General features: G+C 45.4%; 1 protein-coding gene across 1 annotated transcript in view; it reads right to left on the bottom strand.

The window, feature by feature from the left end:
- ephb4a (eph receptor B4a) overlaps positions 1–23,313 on the bottom strand; it is a 64,870-nt gene that overhangs the window by 11,795 nt on the left and 29,762 nt on the right. Inside the window, 11 exon segments of the mRNA XM_082958246.1 lie at positions 1,746–1,845; positions 2,112–2,280; positions 4,044–4,168; positions 4,276–4,611; positions 5,807–5,959; positions 10,349–10,368; positions 15,162–15,176; positions 19,825–20,051; positions 20,053–20,088; positions 20,090–20,182; positions 20,448–20,729. Of these exon segments, the coding sequence (XP_082814372.1) occupies positions 1,746–1,845; positions 2,112–2,280; positions 4,044–4,168; positions 4,276–4,611; positions 5,807–5,959; positions 10,349–10,368; positions 15,162–15,176; positions 19,825–20,051; positions 20,053–20,088; positions 20,090–20,182; positions 20,448–20,729 (1,556 nt within the window).

Raw genomic sequence — 23,313 nt, 5'->3', positions numbered from 1 at the left:
ATATGATTAGTAGAGGTTACAGAAATACAGAGTTATTATCTAAGATATAAGATATGATTAGTAGAGGTCACAGAAATACAGAGATATTATCTAAGATATAAGATATGATTAGTAGAGGTTACAGAAATACAGAGTTATTATCTAAGATATAAGATATGATTAGTAGAGGTTACAGAAATACAGAGTTATTATCTAAGATATAAGATATTGTCACGCCATGACCTGAGAGAGCCGTTTTTCTCAGTTTGGTTAGGTCAGGGTGTGATATAGGTTGGGCATTCTATGTCATTGTATTTCTCTGTTTTGGCTGAGTATGGTTTCCAATCAGAGGCAGCTGTCTATCGTTGTCTCTGATTGGGAATCATACTTAGGCAGCACTTTTTTCCTCCTTCAGTTGTGGGATCTTGTTTTTGTATAGCTGTTAGAAGCCTGCAAGACTTTTCATTCGTTGTGTTGTTTATAGTTTTTTTTCTGGTTCACCCTAAATAAAATTATGATGAACCCAAATCACGCTGTGCCTTGGTCTACCCATAACGATGAATGTGACAGAAGATCCCACCACAATAAGACCAAGCAGCGTGGTATGGACCAGTGGACATGGGAGGAGATTCTGGACGGGAAAGGACCCTGGAGTCAGGCTGGGGAGTATCGCCGTCCGAGGGAGGAGATTGAGGCAGCGAGAGAGGAGCGGCGATATTACGAGGCACTATACCAACCACGAGGCAAGCACGAGAGGCAGCCCCCTCCAAAACATTTGGGGTGGCACACGGGGAGATTGGCTAAGTTAGGGTGGAGACCTGAGCCAACTCCCCATGCTGGGGGATGGGGGGGGGGTACTGTCACACCATGACCTGAGAAAGCCGTTTTTCTCAGTTTGGTTAGGTCAGGGTGTGATATGGGGTGGGCATTCTATGTCATTGTATTTCTTTGTTTTGGCTGAGTATGGTTTCCAATCAGAGGCAGCTGTCTATCGTTGTCTCTGATTGGGAATCATACTTAGGCAGCACTTTTTTCCTCCTTCAGTTGTGGGATCTTGTTTTTGTATAGCTGTTAGAAGCCTGCAAGACTTTTCATTCGTTGTGTTGTTTATTGTTTTTTTTCCTGGTTCACCCTAAATAAAATTATGATGAACCCAACTCACGCTGTGCCTTGGTCTACCCATAACGACGAACGTTACAGATATGATTAGTAGAGGTTACAGAAATACAGAGTTATTATCGAAGATATAAGATATGATTAGTAGAGGTTACAGAAATACAGAGTTATTATCTAAGATATAAGATATGATTAGTAGAGGTTACAGAAATACAGAGTTATTATCAAAGATATAAGATATGATTAGTAGAGGTTACAGAAATACAGAGTTATTATCTAAGATATAAGATATGATTAGTAGAGGTTACAGAAATACAGAGATATTATCTAAGATATAAGATATGATTAGTAGAGGTTACAGAAATACAGAGATATTATCTAAGATATAAGATATGATTAGTAGAGGTTACAGAAATACAGAGTTATTATCTAAGATATAAGATATGATTAGTAGAGGTTACAGAAATACAGTTATTATCTAAGATATAAGATATGATTAGTAGAGGTCACAGAAATACAGAAATGTCAAATGTTAAGATAAGATCCATATGTTTATTTTTTGTTTTCCTTTTTGTAAAATGCACATTACAGAATTTATGTCCCTGTCTTGTCCTCTCTTTCTCCCCCTCTCCCCTCTTCCTGGTTCTCACCGTATGCAGAAAACAGCCACAGTGACGACAGTGATGAGCAGAAGCATCCCCATGGCGATAAGGACCCCGGTCATCAGAAGCTGGTTAGGAGAGTCGTCCCCTGAATAAAGGAAGAAAAGGAGAGAAAAGGAGGGGGGAGTGCAAGGGAAAAATAAAACATTTAGTAACAAGGAAACCTCAAAAATACACCATAACAAACCTTATAAATAACGAACTGAAGTATTCTGGGTAATAAACTAGAAGAACAGGGCGGACCTAACACACACAAAACTAGAAGAAACCTAGAAGACTTTGTTGGCCTCTCTGATATGGACAGGCCATATGGACAGGCCCCTCTGAGAGAGTGAAGCCTGGGCCTTTCCTTACCGTCAGGCAGGGTTCTGAAGGAGGCTGCTGGGCTGAAGCTGCCGTAGCCGGCCATGGTGCGAGCCCGAACCTGCACCTCATACTGAGTGGCCCTGCGGAGATCACTCAGCACCACCTGGTTACTGTCACTCTCCCTGTAGCTACACAACTGATCCTCACCTCGACGCTCCTGTGGGGCGGAGAGAGACGATGAAGGGAGAGAGATGATGGAGGGAGAGAGAGATGATGGAGGGAGAGAGAGACGATGAAGGGAGAGAGAGACGATGAAGGGAGAGAGAGATGATGAAGGGAGAGAGAGATGATGGAGGGAGAGAGAGATGATGGAGGGAGAGAGAGACGATGGAGGGAGAGAGAGACGATGAAGGGAGAGAGAGACGATGGAGGGAGAGAGAGACGATGGAGGGAGAGAGAGATGATGAAGGGAGAGAGAGATGATGAAGGGAGAGAGAGATGATGAAGGGAGAGAGAGATGATGAAGGGAGAGAGAGATGATGAAGGGAGAGAGAGACGATGAAGGGAGAGAGAGATGATGAAGGGAGAGAGAGACGATGAAGGGAGAGAGAGACGATGAAGGGAGAGAGAGACGATGGAGGGAGAGAGAGACGATGGAGGGAGAGAGAGATGATGGAGGGAGAGAGAGACGATGGAGGGAGAGAGAGACGATGGAGGGAGAGAGAGATGATGAGAGGGAGAGAGAGAACGATGAGAGGGAGAGAGAGACGATGAGAGGGAGAGAGAGACGATGGAGGGAGAGAGAGACGATGGAGGGAGAGAGAGATGATGGAGGGAGAGAGAGACGATGAAGGGAGAGAGAGATGATGGAGGGAGAGAGAGATGATGAAGGGAGAGAGAGATGATGAAGGGAGAGAGAGATGATGAAGGGAGAGAGAGATGATGAAGGGAGAGAGAGATGATGAAGGGAGAGAGAGACGATGAAGGGAGAGAGAGATGATGAAGGGAGAGAGAGATGATGAAGGGAGAGAGAGACGATGAAGGGAGAGAGAGACGATGGAGGGAGAGAGAGATGATGAAGGGAGAGAGAGACGATGGAGGGAGAGAGAGACGATGAAGGGAGAGAGAGATGGGAGGGGTGAGAGGGAGAGAGAGACGATGAAGGGAGAGAGAGACGATGAAGGGAGAGAGAGATGATGAAGGGAGAGAGAGATGATGAAGGGAGAGAGAGACGATGGAGGGAGAGAGAGACGATGAAGGGAGAGAGAGATGATGAAGGGAGAGAGAGACGATGGAGGGAGAGAGGGATGGAGGGAGAGAGAGACGATGGAGGGAGAGAGAGACGATGGAGGGAGAGTGAGACGATGGAGGGAGAGAGAGACGATGGAGGGAGAGAGAGATGATGAAGGGAGAGAGAGACGATGGAGGGAGAGAGGGATGGAGGGAGAGAGAGACGATGGAGGGAGAGAGAGACGATGGAGGGAGAGAGAGACGATGGAGGGAGAGAGGGATGGAGGGAGAGAGGGATGGAGGGAGAGAGCGACGATGGAGGGAGAGAGAGACGATGGAGGGAGAGAGAGACGATGGAGGGAGAGAGGGATGGAGGGAGAGAGGGATGGAGGGAGAGAGCGACGATGGAGGGAGAGAGAGACGATGGAGGGAGGGAGAGACGATGGAGGGAGAGAGGGATGGAGGGAGAGAGCAACGATGGAGGGAGAGAGAGACGATGGAGGGAGAGAGAGACGATGGAGGGAGAGAGGGATGGAGGGAGAGAGCGACGATGGAGGGAGAGAGAGACGATGGAGGGAGAGAGAGACGATGGAGGGAGAGAGGGATGGAGGGAGAACAAAAGCAGATAAGAACAACGGGTTAAGCCAGTGGGTGACAGGTCAGAGTGATGGACAGAGATAGAACAGTCAACTCCCTAAGACCTGAGGTGAGTCAGTGGGAGAGGAGAGAGAGAGATCTGGTCCTCCTCACCGTCTCACAGTAGCGTAGCTGATACTGCAGGATGGTGTAGTGGGGCTGGTCTGGAACTGACCAGTGGAGAGTCAGACTGCTCTCTGTAGAGATACTCTTCCTGATCACAGACAGCAGCACTGGAACTGCACACACACCAACACAAAGAAACGACTTTAAAAGATACATCAACATTCAACTTCCTCTTCTAACCATGCAACACCAACCACAAACCCAAACATCCCTCTCTCACCCTCGTGACTGGTGGTGATGTTAACCCTATCGCTGGGTGCCCCCTTGCCATTGGACTGGGAGACCCCGTTGAGGGCCTGGATAGAGAAGGTGTACGTGGTGTGAGGCATGAGGCCCCAGACCACCACCCTACGGCCCAGCAGGCCTCGCTGAGAGGGTCTGTAGCTGACACTGTCCCCGCAGGGTGAGCACGGACCCCTAGGGGACCCACACAGGGAACACTCCACAGTGTAGCTCAGATCAGTCCTGCCGCCGCTGTCCATGGGCTCGCTCCACTCTAAGGTCACCGTGGTGTCGTTGATCTGGGTCACGATGCTGCGTGGGGCAGAGGGGGGTCCTAGAGGACGGGGGAGAGGACAGGGTCACACACCTCCTCATCAGGCAATCAGCAATCAGAAATACTTCATCAGCCAACAGTACAAAGACATTTTCTATTTGAAGGCAATTTACTGGAGCGATGTGTAATATTACTGTTCCTCTGTTTCACATTTACATGCAATTAAATCACTTGCATTTTATTTGCTATTTGTTATGCTCCCGACACATGTTGAGCTAGCGTTTGGAGGAGCCGCCGGGGAAGAGGGGCACAGCAGGAAACAACATTGAGATGCAGGATTGAATTGGTGCTCCAATTACACGCGTCTACATTTCGATAATGATCAGCAGCTGAAGATTGTAGTAGGGGGATTGTGATTGCAACGCCACTCAGCCAGTGTGAATGAGTTCCTGTTCCTGCCAAGGAGGCTGTGTGGCTAGGCCATTTACTGCTACTGTAAAAGTCATGCTTCCTAATATCATTTACAATGCTCTCTGGGAGGTTGGGCTGGCCACAAGTAGGAGGCAGTTGACTACCATTACATACACCTACTTTAATTTAGGTTCAATTTACCTCAAATTCAAAAAGTCTACATTTGGGGGCGGGGGTTGGGTGGTCTGTGATGAGCAAAATAATCAGGAGTGATTGAAATAAATCAACTGGTGTAAGAGGTTAGGAGAGTCTACGGGGAATCGTGTTGGTCTCCACGGGTGTCTGTCTCCACTACAAGGAACAGAGTTTCAGATTGCTGTTAGCTGCGAAGTCTTTTCATGGCCGTTCTGAGTGAGTGTGCCCAATTAAAAATGCCTCCCCTTTCACACACGTGGCTGGATTGAGATTCCTGAATCCACATGGAGGTGTCACTCAGGGCAATCAATGCTTCCCTTACTGGGAGTGGCCACCAGCTTCTGCCCTGCCCCCTCTACACAGTCACAAAGGAGCTGCACCTCAAGACTCTCAGCCCTGGGACAAAGACCACGGAGCAGGTGACAGGGGCTGAGCACAGCAACACCAGAGGAAAAGAGAAATTGCAAGGGACAACAAAGGAGGAAGGGGAATAAGATACACATGTTGAAAGAGGGCAGAGACAGAGAGAGAGAGGTTAGCAGAGTCTACATGGAATCGTGTTGGTCCTCCATGGCGTTTGCATTGAGAGAGAGTATCAGGGGAAAGTAAATAGAGGGTAGAGTATGTACATAATAATACTTGTACTCACTGGTACATGGGGTGTCTGGAGTGTCAGAGTCAGCGCGGAGGTATCCTGGACGACACTGACACACAGGTGAGCCTGTCACCACAGCATGGCTGAACCCTGGACAGGCCTGGCACTGGCTCCCCGAGCCAGACCTAAACTGACCCACAGAACAGGCTGTGTGGAGGGAGGGAGGGAGGGAGGGAGGGAGGAGGGGGGAGAAGGAAAGTTAGCATGGCCCTGAACATCACCACAAAGCAGCACAGCGTCCTGTCGTTGCACGTCAGGTTAGGAGCCAAAAAGCACCCAAAGAAAGACAAACAGTACACGAATGCTCATTAATAACTGCCAAGATATATAAACACAATGAAATGGATGTAAATGTGCTCTCCTCTCTTCCCTCATCCCTCGTTCACACGGACACCAATATTCATTCAGTGTAAACAGGCTGTAAATGGAGCCTGCTCCCTGACCCACCGGGCTCATTCAGTCAGGGTGTAAACGGAGCCTGCTCCCTGACCCACCGGGCTCATTCAGTCAGGGTGTAAACGGAGCCTGCTCCCTGACCCACCGGGCTCATTCAGTCAGGGTGTAAACGGAGCCTGCTCCCTGACCCACCGGGCTCATTCAGTCAGGGTGTAAACGGAGCCTGCTCCCTGACCCACCGGGCTCATTCAGTCAGGGTGTAAACGGAGCCTGCTCCCTGACCCACCGGGCTCATTCAGTCAGGGTTGTAAACAGAGCCTGCTCCCTGACCCACCGGGCTCATTCAGTCAGGGTTGTAAACGGAGCCTGCTCCCTGACCCACCGGGCTCATTCAGTCAGGGTGTAAATGGTGTGTGTCATTCCAATATCTGCTCTGTTCACTTTCTGTTGAATAAAAGTCTACTCAAATACATTGAATATATAACTGGGCATCATATGTATTCACTAGTGGATATTGAAGGTCTAATTTTCTGTGAAGTACGTCGTAATAATAACAGACAGACTTCTGACAAATCAAACAGGAACATTCCCAGAACATTAGCTAAGGTTCCCATTAAGTTGTAGTTAGGGTTGTATCTAACATTAGGATGATAACATCCTTTTTGATAAGAAAATATTTAAAAAATGTTTTAAATGTAATATCCTTGTTCTCCTAACATTCACTAAAACTAACATCTGAACAACCACCACACAACATTCCCCAAACGTTCTCATTAGGTTTCCAGGTAATGTAATAAAACAACGTACCAGTAATGTTTCTGAGAAAACCAACATTTGATATGTTAAAGTTCCCAGAACATTAGTTGGGTTGCGGCAAATGTTCTCATAACATCATCATGCTGATGATTATAGAATGTTTGTATAAAACATTCCCAGAACATATTTTGTCTGTTCTTTAAAGGTTCCCAGAATGTTTCATTAGGTTGTAGGAACATTGTTCTAGTTGTTATCTAAGAATTGCATTTCCCCATCAGGGACAATACAGTTGGATTTTATTGTCCTGAATAACATGGTTAGTCTATTCATCAGCAGTAAGGCTGCAGTTTTGGTCGTTATTCTACTTGTACAGCGGCTATGTTTAATGGGTAGTTGTAGGGTTAAAACAAAGCCAGGTTGCCTAACAGTTGAGGACTTTACGACTCCTAGGAGCCAAGTTATCATTAACCAAATAGAGAAACTAAACAGTTAAGGTGCTAACTCTGCCAGGCAGGAAGCTACACGTCGGCAGAAAAAAGCCCCGCGTCAGCCTAATCGCTGAATAAGATGACATCATTACAATTCAAGTGGCCCTGGCCTTCCTTTCCCAGACAGTGTAAATATACTGTCTCATTGTTATCCCTGTTCAGAGTATAACTTTCACCCTCTCTATTTCTCTCTACCTCTCTCTCTCTTTCTCTCTACCTCTCTCTCTCTTCTCCCTACCTCTCTCTCTCTTTCTCCCTACCTCTCTCTCTTTCTCCCTACATCTCTCTCTTTCTCCCTACCTCTCTCTCTTTCTCCCTACCTCTCTCTCTTTCTCCCTACATCTCTCTCTTTCTCCCTACCTCTCTCTCTTTCTCCCTACCTCTCTCTCTTTCTCCCTACCTCTCTCTATTTCTCTCTACCTCTCTCTCTCTTTCTCCCTACCTCTCTCTCTTTCTCCCTACATCTCTCTCTTTCTCCCTACCTCTCTCTCTCTCTTTCTCCCTACCTCTCTCTCTTTCTCCCTACCTCTCTCTCTTTCTCCCTACCTCTCTCTCTCTCTTTCTCCCTACCTCTCTCTCTTTCTCCCTACCTCTCTCTCTTTCTCCCTACCTCTCTCTCTCTCTTTCTCTCTACCTCTCTCTCTCTTTCTCCCTACCTCTCTCTCTTTCTCCCTACATCTCTCTCTTTCTCCCTACCTCTCTCTCTTTCTCCCTACATCTCTCTCTTTCTCCCTACCTCTCTCTCTTTCTCCCTACCTCTCTCTCTTTCTCCCTACCTCTCTCTCTCTCTTTCTCCCTACCTCTCTCTCTTTCTCCCTACCTCTCTCTCTTTCTCCCTACCTCTCTCTCTCTATTTCTCTCTACCTCTCTCTCTCTTTCTCCCTACCTCTCTCTCTTTCTCCCTACCTCTCTCTCTTTCTCCCTACCTCTCTCTCTTTCTCCCTACCTCTCTCTCTCTCTTTCTCCCTACCTCTCTCTCTTTCTCCCTACCTCTCTCTCTTTCTCCCTACCTCTCTCTCTCTCTTTCTCCCTACCTCTCTCTCTTTCTCCCTACCTCTCTCTCTTTCTCCCTACCTCTCTCTCTTTCTCCCTACCTCTCTCTCTTTCTCCCTACCTCTCTCTCTTTCTCCCTACCTCTCTCTCTCTCTTTCTCCCTACCTCTCTCTCTTTCTCCCTACCTCTCTCTCTCTCTTTCTCCCTACCTCTCTCTCTTTCTCCCTACCTCTCTCTCTTTCTCCCTACCTCTCTCTCTCTCTTTCTCTCTACCTCTCTCTCTCTTTCTCCCTACCTCTCTCTCTTTCTCCCTACATCTCTCTCTTTCTCCCTACCTCTCTCTCTTTCTCCCTACATCTCTCTCTTTCTCCCTACCTCTCTCTCTTTCTCCCTACCTCTCTCTCTTTCTCCCTACCTCTCTCTCTCTCTTTCTCCCTACCTCTCTCTCTTTCTCCCTACCTCTCTCTCTTTCTCCCTACCTCTCTCTCTCTATTTCTCTCTACCTCTCTCTCTCTTTCTCCCTACCTCTCTCTCTTTCTCCCTACCTCTCTCTCTTTCTCCCTACCTCTCTCTCTTTCTCCCTACCTCTCTCTCTCTCTTTCTCCCTACCTCTCTCTCTTTCTCCCTACCTCTCTCTCTTTCTCCCTACCTCTCTCTCTCTCTTTCTCCCTACCTCTCTCTCTTTCTCCCTACCTCTCTCTCTTTCTCCCTACCTCTCTCTCTTTCTCCCTACCTCTCTCTCTTTCTCCCTACCTCTCTCTCTTTCTCCCTACCTCTCTCTCTCTCTTTCTCCCTACCTCTCTCTCTTTCTCCCTACCTCTCTCTCTCTCTTTCTCCCTACCTCTCTCTCTTTCTCCCTACCTCTCTCTCTTTCTCCCTACCTCTCTCTCTCTCTTTCTCCCTACCTCTCTCTCTTTCTCCCTACCTCTCTCTCTCTCTTTCTCCCTACCCTCTCTCTCTCTTTCTCCCTACCTCTCTCTCTTTCTCCCTACCTCTCTCTCTCTTTCTCCCTACCTCTCTCTCTTTCTCCCTACCTCTCTCTCTTTCTCCCTACCTCTCTCTCTCTCTTTCTCCCTACCTCTCTCTCTCTTTCTCCCTACCTCTCTCTCTTTCTCCTACCTCTCTCTCTTTCTCCCTACCTCTCTCTCTCTCTTTCTCCCTACCTCTCTCTCTCTCTTTCTCCCTACCTCTCTCTCTTTCTCCCTACCTCTCTCTCTCTCTTTCTCCCTACCTCTCTCTCTTTCTCCCTACCTCTCTCTCTCTCTTTCTCCCTACCTCTCTCTCTTTCTCCCTACCTCTCTCTCTTTCTCCCTACCTCTCTCTCTTTCTCCCTACCTCTCTCTCTCTCTTTCTCCCTACCTCTCTCTCTTTCTCCCTACCTCTCTCTCTCTCTTTCTCCCTACCTCTCTCTCTCTCTTTCTCCCTACCTCTCTCTCTTTCTCCCTACCTCTCTCTCTTTCTCCCTACCTCTCTCTCTTTCTCCCTACCTCTCTCTATTTCTCCCTACCTCTCTCTCTCTCTTTCTCCCTACCTCTCTCTATTTCTCCCTACCTCTCTCTCTCTTTCTCCCTACCTCTCTCTCTCTTTCTCCCTACCTCTCTCTCTTTCTCCCTACCTCTCTCTCTCTCTTTCTCCCTACCTCTCTCTCTCTCTTTCTCCCTACCTCTCTCTCTTTCTCCCTACCTCTCTCTCTTTCTCCCTACCTCTCTCTCTCTCTCTCTCCCTACCTCTCTCTCTTTCTCCCTACCTCTCTCTATTTCTCCCTACCTCTCTCTCTCTCTCTTTCTCCCTACCTCTCTCTCTTTCTCACTACCTCTCGCTCTCTCTCTTTCTCCCTACCTCTCTCTATTTCTCGCTACCTCTCTCTCTCGCTTTCTCCCTACCTCTCTCTCTCTCTCCCTACCTCTCTCTTTCTCCCTCCCGCTCTCTCTCTCTCTCTCTCCCTACCTCTCTCTCTCTCTCTCTCCCTACCTCTCTCTCGCTACCACTCTCTCTCTCTCTCTCTCTCTCTCCCTATCTCTCTCTCTTTCTCCCTACCTCTCTCTCTCTCCCTACCACTCTCTCCCTACCTCTCTCTCTCTTTCTCGCTTTCTCCCTACCTCTCTCTCTCTCTTTCTCCCTACCTCTCTCTCTCTACATGTCTCTCTCTTTCTCTCTACCTGTCTCTCTCTTTCTCTCTACCTGTCTCTCTCTCTTTCTCCCTACCTCTCTCTCTCTCCCTACCACTCTCTCCCTACCTCTCTCTCTCTTTCTCGCTTTCTCCCTACCTCTCTCTCGCTCTTTCTCCCTACCTCTCTCTCTCTACATGTCTCTCTCTTTCTCTCTACCTGTCTCTCTCTTTCTCTCTACCTGTCTCTCTCTCTTTCTCCCTACCTCTCTCTCTCTCCCTACCACTCTCTCCCTACCTCTCTCTCTCTTTCTCGCTTTCTCCCTACCTCTCTCTCTCTCTTTCTCCCTACCTCTCTCTCTCTACATGTCTCTCTCTCTTTCTCTCTACCTGTCTCTCTCTTTCTCTCTACCTGTCTCTCTCTCTTTCTCCCTACCTCTCTCTCTTTCTCCCAACCTCTCTCTTTCTCTCTACCTGTCTCTCTCTCTTTCTCTCTACCTGTCTCTCTCTCTCGCTCTCTCTCTCTCTCTACCTGTCTCTCTCTCTTTCTCTCTACCTGTCTCTCTCTCTTTCTCCCTACCTCTCTCTCTTTCTCTCTACCTGTCTCTCTCTCTTTCTCTCTACCTGTCTCTCTCTCTTTCTCCCTACCTCTCTCTCTCTTTCTCCCTACTGCTCTCTCTCTCTCCCTACCTCTCTCTCGCTTTCTCTCTACCTGTCTCTCTCTCTTTCTCCCTCTCTCTCTTTCTCTCTACCTGTCTCTCTCTCTTTCTCCCTACCTCTCTCTCTTTCTCTCTACCTGTCTCTCTCTCTTTCTCCCAACCTCTCTCTTTCTCTCTACATGTCTCTCTCTCTTTCTCTCTACCTCTCTCTCTCTTTCTCTCTACCTGTCTCTCTCTTTCTCTCTACCTGTCTCTCTCTCTTTCTCTCTCCCTACCTCTCTCTCTTTCTCCCTACTGCTCGCTCTCTCCCTACCTCTCTCTCTCTCTCTTTCTCTCTACCTGTCTCTCTCTCTTTACCTGTCTCTCTCTCTTTCTCTCTACCTGTCTCTCTCACTTTCTCCCTACCTCTCTCTCTCTCTTTCTCCCTACTGCTCTCTCTCTCCCTACCCCTCTCTCTCTTTCTCTCTACCTGTCTCTCTCTCTTTCTCCCTACCTCTCTCTCTCTTTCTCTCTTCCTGTCTCTCTTTCTCTCTACCTGTCTCTCTCTCTTTCTCTCTACCTGTCTCTCTCTCTCTTTCTCCCTACCTCTCTCTCTCTCTTTCTCCCTACCTCTCTCTCTCTCTTTCTCCCTACCTCTCTCTCTCTTTCTCCCTACCTCTCTCTATCTTTCTCTCTACCTGTCTCTCTCTCTCTTTCTCTCTACCTGTCTCTCTCTCTTTCTCTCTACCTGCCTCTCTCTCTTTCTCCCTACCTCTCTCTCTTTCTCTCTACCTGTCTCTCTCTCTTTCTCTCTACCTGTCTCTCTCTCTTTCTCCCTACCCCTCTCTCTCTTTATCTCTACCTGTCTCTCTCTCTTTCTCCCTACCCCTCTCTCTCTCTTTCTCTCTACCTGTCTCTCTCTCTTTCCCTCACTCCCTATTGTGTCTGAGTTGGTCCTTTGTGTAAAAAAACCCATGTACCCAAGCAGTGCAGGGGTTAAACCCATGTACCCAAGCAGTGCAGGGGTTAAACCCATGTACCCAAGCAGTGCAGGGGTTAAACCCATGTACCCAAGCAGTGCAGGGGTTAAACCCATGTACCCAAGCAGTGCAGGGGTTAAACCCATGTACCCAAGCAGTGCAGGGGTTAAACCCATGTACCCAAGCAGTGCAGGGGTTAAACCCATGTACCCAAGCAGTGCAGGGGTTAAACCCATGTACCCAAGCAGTGCAGGGGTTAAACCCATGTGCAAACAGCTATGGAGTGCAACACAAAAGTATCTCTACAGAATCACAAAATAATCATCAAATAAGTCTTACTGGATATTGCATAGTCTACAATGTATCTTAATAAAAGGCTTAGACAGAGAGTGGAGCTGCTCTTACGGTCATACTGATAGATGTGGGATCTTCATTTGAGCCAGTTTGCTACAGCAGGAAAATAAACCCGCAGCAACAGGAAATGTGCATTATTATGTGGATTATAATTAATGGACATTTTTGTAGCAGTTGATACATTTTTTGTTAGGGAAAATCAAGTCTGAAATGTCTAAGTGGAAATTACAAACATTAAAAGCCTTCTAAAACTCCAATACACTACAAGTTTGCATTTCCTGCCTTGCAGGATTTTTCTTTACAACAAAAGAGTGATCAAATGAAGATCCTACATCTGTAGTTTCCCCTAACAGGCCCAACCTCTGTGACCAGAGCACAGGGAGCAACACAGCCACCCAGAGACAGAGACATCAGAGTGCTGTTCATAAATACCCTCTAACTGGCTGGCTGCTGGTGGGATGCTGCAGGGGGAAGAGGTTTATAGCTAACAGATAGGCTCGAGCTGGGCCACTTAAAGAGCTTTATGACCTATCCCCCCTCCCGTTGATGGCACACTCTCAATACATCAACAAACACACTGCCTTTTACCACACACTTCCCTCTTCTCTGGTGGAGAGAGACATTAAAACAAGAAGACAGTATTAGAAGTTAGCTAAAACACTGTCTGCTGAATGATATGCATGGCTGTGTGTTTATTCTGATGTGCTAAGAGACAGAAACAGAGAGGAGAGAGAGGAGAGAGAGAGGAGGAGCGAGAGAGGAGGAGAGGGAGAAAGGAGGAGAGAGGAGAGAGAGAGAGAAAGGAGGAGAGAGGAGAGAGAGGAGAGAGAGGAGAGAGGAGAGAGAGGAGGAGGGGGAGAAAGGAGGAGAGAGAGAGGAAAGAGAGAGAGAGGAGAGAGAGGAGAAAGAGAGGAGAGAGAGAGGATGAGCGAGAGAGGAGGAGAGGGAGAAAGGAGGAGAGAGAGAGAGGAAAGAGAGAGAGAGGAGAGAGAGAGGAGAAGCGAGAGAGGAGGAGAGGGAGAAAGGAGGAGAGAGAGAGAGGAAAGAGAGAGAGAGGAGAGAGAGGAGAAAGAGAGGAGAGAGAGGAGGAGGGAGAAAGGAGGAGAGAGAGAGGGGAGAGAGGGAGAGAGAGAGAGGAGGAGAGGGAGAAAGAAGGAGAAAGGAGAGAGGAGAGAGAGGAGAGAGAGAGAGGAGAGAGTGAGAGGAGAGAGAGGAGAGAGAGAGGGGGAGAGGGAGAGGGAGAGAGAGAAGAGAGAGGAGAGAGAGAGGAGAGAGAAGAGAGAGAGGGGGAGAGAGAGAGGAGGAGAGAGAGAGCGAGAGGAGAAGAGAGCGTGAAAGAGGAGAAGAAAGAGAGGAGGGGAGAGAGAGAGGAGGAGAGAGAAGGGAGAGAGAGAGGAGGATAGAGTTAGAAGGATAGAGATAGAGGAGAGAGAAGAGAGAGAGAGAGGAGAGAGAAGGGAGAGAGGAGAGAGGAGGAAAGAGAGAGAGGAGAAAGAGAGGAGAGAGAGAGGAGAGAGAGGAGAAAGAGAGGAGAGAGAGGAAAGAGAGAGGAAGCCAGAGAGAGAGAGAGAGAGAGAGAGAGAGAGAGAGAGAGGACAGAGAGGAGAGAGAGGAGAGAGAGGAGAGAGAGAGGAGGAGAGGGAGAAAGGAGGAGAGAGGATTGGAGGATTGATCATTTGGTACAAATCCGAACTACAAAATCGAATTGATCCCCTCAAAATCGGTAAATATCACATTTGGTTAAAACTGAAAAAATAACTTGTACCGGCAGACAAATATGTGTTCCTTTGCACAGTATATATCCCCTCCTCAGAATCCCCATATTACTCAGAGGAGATCTTCCCCAGCCTTGAGGAAGAGACGTGCCATTTCCAGTGGGGACACAAATGCGTGCCATCATCTGTGGGGACACAAATGCGCGCACAAGAACACTACCTGATCTAACGAGCACACGAGGGGACAGCTTTATTACAGGCCATACTGTTTCTAACTGTCTTAATCTCCCCCATAGAAACAACAGTGACAGCACCATCAACAAAAACGGAAGGGATCTGTTGCAGCTCTGTAGAAGCCTGGGTCTGTACTTTGTCAATGGTAGGTTACGGGGGACTATTTGGGAGATTCACCTACTGCTCACCTCTTGGTCACAGTACAGTAGACTGACTATATGATCACAGACATGGACCCTTTCTCTCTCAGCTCATTCACTGTCAAGCCACTAACACCTCTGTCTGATCACAGCCAAATTACATTGTTCCTCAAAAGAACAGACATGGAAACAACCACACATGCACAGCCCAGTAAGCTGTACAACATCAGAAATTCATACAGATGGGCCCAAAACTGCTCAGAAGAATACCAGAAAGCAACCTGTAACCAAACTATCCAAACACTCTTAGATAACTTTCTGGATACCACATTCATAAAGAAGGCATCAATCAAGCAGTACAAAACATCAACTATATATTCAGGCAAACGGCAAAAGAAGCACAATTGAAATTGATACAAAACAAATCATAAAAGACCACAGATGACAACTGGTTTGATGCAGATTGTAAAATTATAAGTAAAACACTTAGAACACTATCCAACCAAAAACACAGAGACCTAAATAATGGTGAATTACGCTTTCATTACTGTGAGACTTTAAAACTCTATAAACGTACACTCAGAACCAAAAAAGCACCGTACAACAGCAAGCAGCTGACACTAATTGAGGAGTCCATAAACACAAACAACTTCTGGCAAAATTGGAAAAAACTACAAAAATCTAAACAAGTGGAATTAGCGATACAAAATGGTGACATATGGACAACCCATTTAAAAACACTCTACAACACCGTTCAAATTGACACAAACGCAGAACAACGCCAAATTCCTGAGACGTTGAATGGATTAGAAAAAGCTATAAAGGACCATCAAAATCCATTGGACTCCCCAATTACTGACCAGGAGATTGTAACGCCCTGGCCATAGAGAGGGGTTTTTTGTTCTTTATTTTGGTTAGGCCAGGGTGTTACATTGGGTGGGCGTTCTATGTTCCTTTTTCTATGTTTTGGTATTTCTTTGTTTTGGGCCGTGTGTGTGGCTCCCAATCAGGCACAGCTGAAGCTCGTTGCTGCTGATTGGGAGTCACACATAAGGAGCATGTTTTTTACACTGTAGGCTGTCGTTCATTTTCGTGTTTTGTTTAAAGTGTTTCTATTAATTAAATATTGAATATGAACACTCACTCCGCTGCGTATTGGTCCACCTTTTCGGACGATGACTTATCTGTTTCATCTGACGACGAAGACAGCCGTTACAGAGATCTATAAGAAACTTCAGGCTCTCAAATTTAAAAAAGCATGCGGACCTGATGGCATCCTAAATGAGATGCTCAAACTCACTAGTGCAACATTTCAATTGGCTATATTAAAACTGTTTAATTTGATCCTGAGTGTAGGTTATTTCCCTGACATCTGAAATTTGACCCTAACAATTACAGAGGCATTTGTGTGAACAGTAACCTGGGGAAGGTTTTCTGTAGTATCATAAATGTAAGAGTTCTAAACTTCCTTAATAAGCACAATGTCTTGAGTAAAAGCCAAATTGGATTCATACCAAAACATCGCACAACTGATCATATTTACACCCTACACACCCTGATAGATAAACATGTCCACCAAAATAATACCAAAATATACGCTTGCTTTATCGACTTCGAAAAAGCATTTGATTCTATTTGGCAAATTAAGAAAAATATACAGGATTGCTATTTTAAAACGAGGACATTAAAGACCTGTTCTACAAAGTTATTGAAAGTGGTGTAAGGGGTAAAACATATGACATAATTAAATCAATGTATACTGGCAATACGTGCAGCATTAAAATTGGCAAGAAAAGAACAGAGTTCTTTAACCAGGGGCGGGGCCTTCGTCAGGGTTGCAATCTGAGCCCTGCACTCTTCAATATTTACATCAACAAATTGGCCACTATTCTAGAAGAATCCTCAGCCCCTGGTGTTACTCTCCACAATTCAGAAGTTAATTGCCTGCTCTTTGCAGATGACCTATGCCTGCTGTCACCCACAGCACATGGCCTACAACAGAGCCTGGACCTGCTAGAGCAGTACTGCCAGACCTGGTCCCTGGCAGTAAACCCCAAAAAGACTAAAATAATGATTTTCCAGAGAAGATCCAGATCTCAGGGAATTAGACCAAAGTTCTCAATTCGTACAAAATATATAGAGTAGAGGTCGACCAATTATGATTTTTCAACGCCGATACCGATACCGATTATTGGATGACCAAAACCCCCGATACCGATTAATCACCCGATTGTTTTGTTTTTTTGTAATAATGACAACAATACTGAATGAACACTTAGTTTAACTTAATATAATACATCAATAAAATCAATTTAGCCTCAAATAAATAATGAAACATGTTCAATTTTGTTTAAATAATGCAAAAACAAAGTGTTGGAGAAGAAAGTAAAAGTGCAATATTGTCACGCCCTGACCTTAGAGATCCCTTTATGTCTCTATTTTGGTTGGTCAGGGCGTGAGTTGGGGTGGGCATTCTATGTCCTTTTTTCTATGTTTGGTATTTCTTTGTTTCGGCCGGGTATGGCTCTCAATCAGGGACAGCTGTATATCGATGTTGCTGATTGGGAGCCATACTTAGGCAGCCTGTTTTCCTTTGGGTTTTGTGGGTAGTTATTTTCTGTTTAGTCATTTGTTACCTGACAGAACTGTTTGGCTGTTGTCTTTTGTTTAGTTGTAAAGTGTTCTCATTTTCCATTAAATTTCATGATGAGCACTAACCACGCTGCGCCTTGGTCTACTCCATTCAACAGCCGTTACAAATATGTTCCATGTAAGAAAGCTAACGTTTAAGTTCCTTGCTCAGAACATGAGAACATATGAAAGCTGGTGGTTCCTTTTAACATGAGTCTTCAATATTCCCAGGTAAAAAGTTTTAGGTTATAGTTATTATAGGAATTATATGACTATTTCTCTCTATACGATTTGTATTTCATATACCTTTGACTATTGGATGTTCTTATAGGCACTTTAGTATTGCCAGTGTAACAGTATAGCTTCCGTCCCTCTCCTCGCTCCTACCTGGGCTCGAACAAGGAACACATCGACAACAGCCACCCTTGAAGCAGCGTTACCCATGCAGAGCAAGGGGAACAACTACTCCAAGTCTCAGAGCGAGTGACGTTTGAAACGCTATTAGCGCGCACCCCGCTAACTAGCTAGCCATTTCACATCGGTTACACCAGCCTAATCTCGGGAGTTGATAGGCTTGAAGTCATAAACAGCGCAATGCTTGAAGCATTGTGAAGAGCTGCTGGCAAAACGCACGAAAGTGCTGTTTGAATTCTGGCAAATTAGTTCGCAACGAGCCAGGCGGCCTAAACTGTTGCATATACCCTGACTCTGAGTGCAATGAACGCAAGAGAAATGACACAATTTCACCTGGTTAATATTGCCTGCTAACATGAATTTCTTTTAACTAAATATGCAGGCTTAAAAATATATACTTCTGTGTATTGATTTTAAGAAAGGCATTGATGTTTATGGTTAGGTATAGTCGTGCAACGATTGTGCTTTTTTCGCAAATGCGCTTTTGTTAAATCATCCCCCGTTTGTCGAAGTCGGCTGTCTTTGTTAGGAAGAAATGGTCTTCACACAGTTTGCAACGAGCCAGGCGGCCCAAACTGCTGCATATACCCTGAATGCAAGAGAATGCAAGAGAAGTGACACAATTTCCCTAGTTAAAAGAAATTCATGTTAACAGGCAATATTAACTAAATATGCAGGTTTAAAATATATATACTTGTGTATTGATTTTAAGAAAGGCATTGATGTTTATGGTTAGGAACACGTTGGAGCAACGACAGTGCTTTTTCGCGAATGCGCAGCGCATCGATTATATGCAACGCAGGACACGCTAGATAAACTAGTAATATAATCAACCATGTATAGTTAACTAGTGATTATGATTGATTGATTGATTGTTTTTTATAAGATAAGTTTAATGCTAGCTAGCAACTTACCTTGGCTTCTTACTGCATTCACGTAACAGGCAGGCTCCTCGTGGAGTGCAATGTAAAGCAGGTGGTTAGAGCGTTGGATTAGTTAACCGTAAGGTTGCAAGATTGAGTCCCCGAGCTGATAAGGTATAAATCTGTCGTTCTGTCCCTGAACAAGGCAGTTAACCCACCGTTCCTAGGCCGCCATTGAAAATAAGAATGTGTTCTTAACTGACTTGCCTAGTAAAATAAAGGTGTAAAAACAAAAATCAATAAAAATATCGGCCAAATCGGTGTCCAAAAATACCGATGTCCGATTGTTATGAAAACTTAAAATCGGCCCTAATTAATCGGCCATTCCGATTAATCTGTCAACCTCTAATATAGAGTACTGCACACACTACAATTACTTAGGTTTAAAAATAAGCTCAACTGGACACCTTAATGAGGCAGTGAATGAACAGAGAGAGAAAGCACAAAGGGCGTTCTACGCCATTAAAAAGCAAATTCAAATTGAAATACCTATTAAAATTTGGCTAAGACTAATTGAATATGTCATTGAACCAATTGCACTTTATGGCAGCGAGGTGTGGGGTCCACTTGCAAAACAAGATTTAATCAAATGGGACAAACACCCCATTGAAACCCTGCATGCAGAGTTCAGTAAGATTCTCCTACATGTTCAGAGGAAAACTACAAATAATGCATGCAGGGCAGAATTAGGCCAATATCCACTAATAATAAAAACTCAAAAAAGAGCAATTAAGTTTTGGAAACATCTAAAATACAGTGACCCCCTCTCATATCATTACCAAGCCCTGCAATGCCAAGAGCTGAGCAAAGAAATGAGTCCCCTCATCCAGCTGGTCCTGGGGCTGAGTTCACAAACCTGTTCTACTAACACACTGAAGCCTCAGGACCAGAACATCCAATCATCCAACCAAATTACAACACAGTCAAAACAAAACTACATTGCTTATTGGGAAACACAAGCACAAACACAAAGCAAAATGCAGTGCTATCTGGCCCTAAATCGACAGTACACTGTGGCTAACTATTTGATCATGGTTACTGATCAAAACCTTGGAAAAACCTTGACAAAGTACAGGCTCAGTGAGCACAGCCTTGCCATTGAGAAGGGTAGACACAGGAAGACCTGGCTCCCTGTAGAGGAAAGGCTGTGCAACCACTGCACAACAGCAGAACCTGAGACGGAGCTGCATTTCCTGACAAAATGTCAAAAATATAAAACAATTAGAGTGTCGCGGGCTCGTACCCGGGCAGACAGCCACAGGACGTAGTGGGCTGGCCCACCCATTGGCCGTCCTCTCCACAAAATAGTTTAGGTGGGCGTGGCCGGAGCCCCTGCTGGGCAGCGTTGTCCACACACACCCCCTGGGCCTCCTGCACCAGGGTGCGGGGCACGGTCTCAGGGAAGGAGGACAGGGAGCTGGCCAGGGCGGGACACTTCTTGAAGAACACCCTGGCAGACAGCAGGGCCATTGCAGGCTCCCTGGGCCTGGAAGGCCAGGTAGAAACCCCCTCTTAGACAGAGGCCCCAGCCGCAGGGTCTTCACATTGAACTTACGCTCCCCGCCCTTCCTCAGCAGGAAGTCTGCAGCCACTGTGTCCACCTACAGGATGACAGGAGGGAGAGGCATACGGTCAACACAAACACAGGAAGTAATATCTCTACATAGAATTCAACATCCCAAAAGTCTACTTGAAGAGCTCCCATTCCAGTGGGTCCGTGTGTGTTCAGTGTAGGTGTTGTCCATCCAGGGGCAGCTGTGTATGTCAGCATGTGTACAGCTGTTGACCGTGATGTATGGGTTCTCTCCATCGAGGAGGGTTTTGTTGTTGACTGTTGATGTGTGTGTGTGTACAGTAGCTGTGTACCTTAGTATAGGGGTTCTCCATCCAGGATGGGTGAGTGGGTGTAGCCTCGTCAGTGTCGGCCTGGTAGTAGAAGAGGTTGAAGGTCTCCTTGCAGCTGCGGTGGTGTGTGACTCTGGATGAACACTCGATCATGGTGAAGCGCAGCTCCACGTACACCTGGGAAGCTCCCCGCCGCTGGATCAGCCCGCTGCGCAGCCAATGGCTGGAGGCGCCGTCCATCTGGCAAATCTGATAGGTCCTCACACTGTTGTTCTCCTCGTCCAGACCACTCACCTCCTCCCACTGAGACAGAGGGCGGGAAGTGAGGAGCAGAGATGGTTAGATAGCAATACCATCAATGAAACATCATTATATAGTAGGTATACAGGGTATAAAGAGAGTTCAAAGGTAGGAGGATGGACCCAGGATTGGATGGACCCAAGGTCTACAGAGAGAAAGAGAGAGAGAGAGTGGCTCTCAAGAGAAGACAGGCTATGTGCACACTGCCCACAAAATGAGATGAAAACTGAACTGCACCTTTAACCTCCTGCCAAATGTATGACCATATGAGAGACACATACAGTTGTAGTCGGACGTTTACATACACTTAGGTTGGAGTCATTAAAACTTGTTTTTCAACCACTCCACAAATTTCTTGTTAACAAACTATAGTTTTGGCAAGTCGGTTATGAAATCTACTTTGTGCATGACACAAGTAATTTTTCTAACAATTGTTTACAGACAGATTATTTCACTTATAATTCACTGTATCACAATTCCAGTGGGCCAGAAGTTTACATAGACTATGTTGACTATGCCTTTAAACAGCTTGGAAAATTCCAGAAAATGATGTCATGGCTTTAGAAGTGTCACGTCCTGATCCTAGTAAGATGTCATTTTCTATAGTAGAGTAGGTCAGGGCATGACAGGGGGTGTTTTTGTGTTCTATGTTTTCTATTTCTATGTTGGGATTGTTTGGGTTGATCTCTAATTGGAGGCAGCTGATCCTCGTTGCCTCTGATTAGAGATCATATTTAAGTAGGGGTTTTTCTTCCTGGGTTTTGTGGGTTGTTTTCTGTTTAGTGTATGTTCACCTGATGGAACTGTTGTTGGTCGTTTTGTTGTTGTGTTCTAGTGTCTTCATAATAAAAGTGAATATGAGCACTATACACGCTGCGCCTTGCTCCCCTTTATACGACCCGCGTTACAAGAAGCTTCTGATAGGCTAATTGACATAATTTGAGTCAATTGGAGGTAGAGGTCGACCGATTAATCGGAATGGCCGATTAATTAGGGCCTATTTCAAGTTTCCATAACAATCGGTAATCTGCATTTTTGGACACTGATCATGGCCGATTACATTGCACTCCACGAGGAGACTGCGTGGCAGGCTGACTAACTGTTATGTGAGTGCAGCAAGGAGCCAAGGTAAGTTGCTAGCTAGCGTTAAAAGTATTTAAAAAAAAACAATCAATCTTAACATAATCACTTAACTACACATGATGGTTGATGATATTACTAGTTTATCTAGCTTGTTCTGCGTTCCATATAATCGATGCGGTGCCTGTTAATTTATCATTGAATCACAGCCTACTTCGCCAAACGGGTGATTTAACAAGCGCATTCATGAAAAAAGCACTGTCGTTGCACCAATGTGTACCTAAACATCAACGCCTTTCTTAAAATCAATACACAAGTATATCTTTTTAAACTTGCATATTTAGTTAAAATTGCCTGCTAACATGAATTTCTTTTAACTAGGGAAATTGTTTCACTTCTCTTGCGTTCTGTGCAACAGAGTCAGGGTATATGCAGCAGTTTGGGCCGCCTGGCTCGTTGCGAACTGTGTGAAGACCATTTCTTCCTAACAAAGACAGCCGACTTCGCCAAACGGGGGGATGATTTAACAAAAGCACATTTGCGAAAAAAGCTGAAAGAATAAACGTTTTGTTTGCGAAATGATAGTTTCTGGATTTGACCATATTAATGACCTAAGGCTCGTATTTCTGTGTTATTATATTATAATTAAGTCTATGATTTAATAGAGCAGTCTGACTGAGCGGTGGTAGGCAGCAGCAGGCTCGTAAGCATTCATTCAAACAGCATTTTACTGTGTTTGCCAGCAGCTCTTCGCTCTGCTTCAAGCATTGCGCTGTTTATGACTTCAAGCCTATCAACTCCCAAGATTAGGCTGACAATACTAAAGTACCTATTAGAACATCCAATAGTCAAAGGTATATAAAATACAAATGGTATAGAGAGAAATAGTCCTATAATAACTACAACCTAAAACTTCTTACCTGGGAATATTGAAGACATGTTAAAAGGAACCACCAGCTTTCATATGTTCTCATGTTCTGAGCAAGGAACTTAAACGTTAGCTTTTTTACATGGAACATATTGCACTTTTACTTTCTTCTCCAACACTTTGTTTTTGCATTATTTAAACCAAATTGAACATGTTTCATTATTTGAGACTAAATAGATTTTATTGATGTATTATATTAAGTTATAATAAGTGTTCATTGTTCATTCAGTATTGTTGTAATTGTCATTATTACATATATATAAGCAGATACCGATTAATTGGCCGATTTGTGATATATATATATATACACACACAAATCGGCCAATTAATCGGTATCAGCGGTTTTTTTGGATCCTCCAATAATCGGTATCGGTGTTGAAAAATCATTATCGGTCGACCTCTAATTGGAGGTGTACCTGTGGATGTATTTCAAGGCCTACCTTCAAACTCAGTGCCTCTTTGCTTGACATCATGGGTAAATCAAAAGAAATCAGCCAAGAAAAACATTTGTAGACCTCCACAAGTCTGGTTCATCATTGGGAGCAATTTCCAAAAGCCTGAAGGTACCACATTCATCTG

Source organism: Salmo salar, chromosome 11, assembly GCF_965601325.2.
Source record: "Salmo salar chromosome 11, fSalSal1, whole genome shotgun sequence".
NCBI lineage: Eukaryota > Metazoa > Chordata > Actinopteri > Salmoniformes > Salmonidae > Salmo > Salmo salar.
Note: the sequence above shows the minus strand (reverse complement) of the source record. Positions and strands in the feature narration are given on the sequence as shown.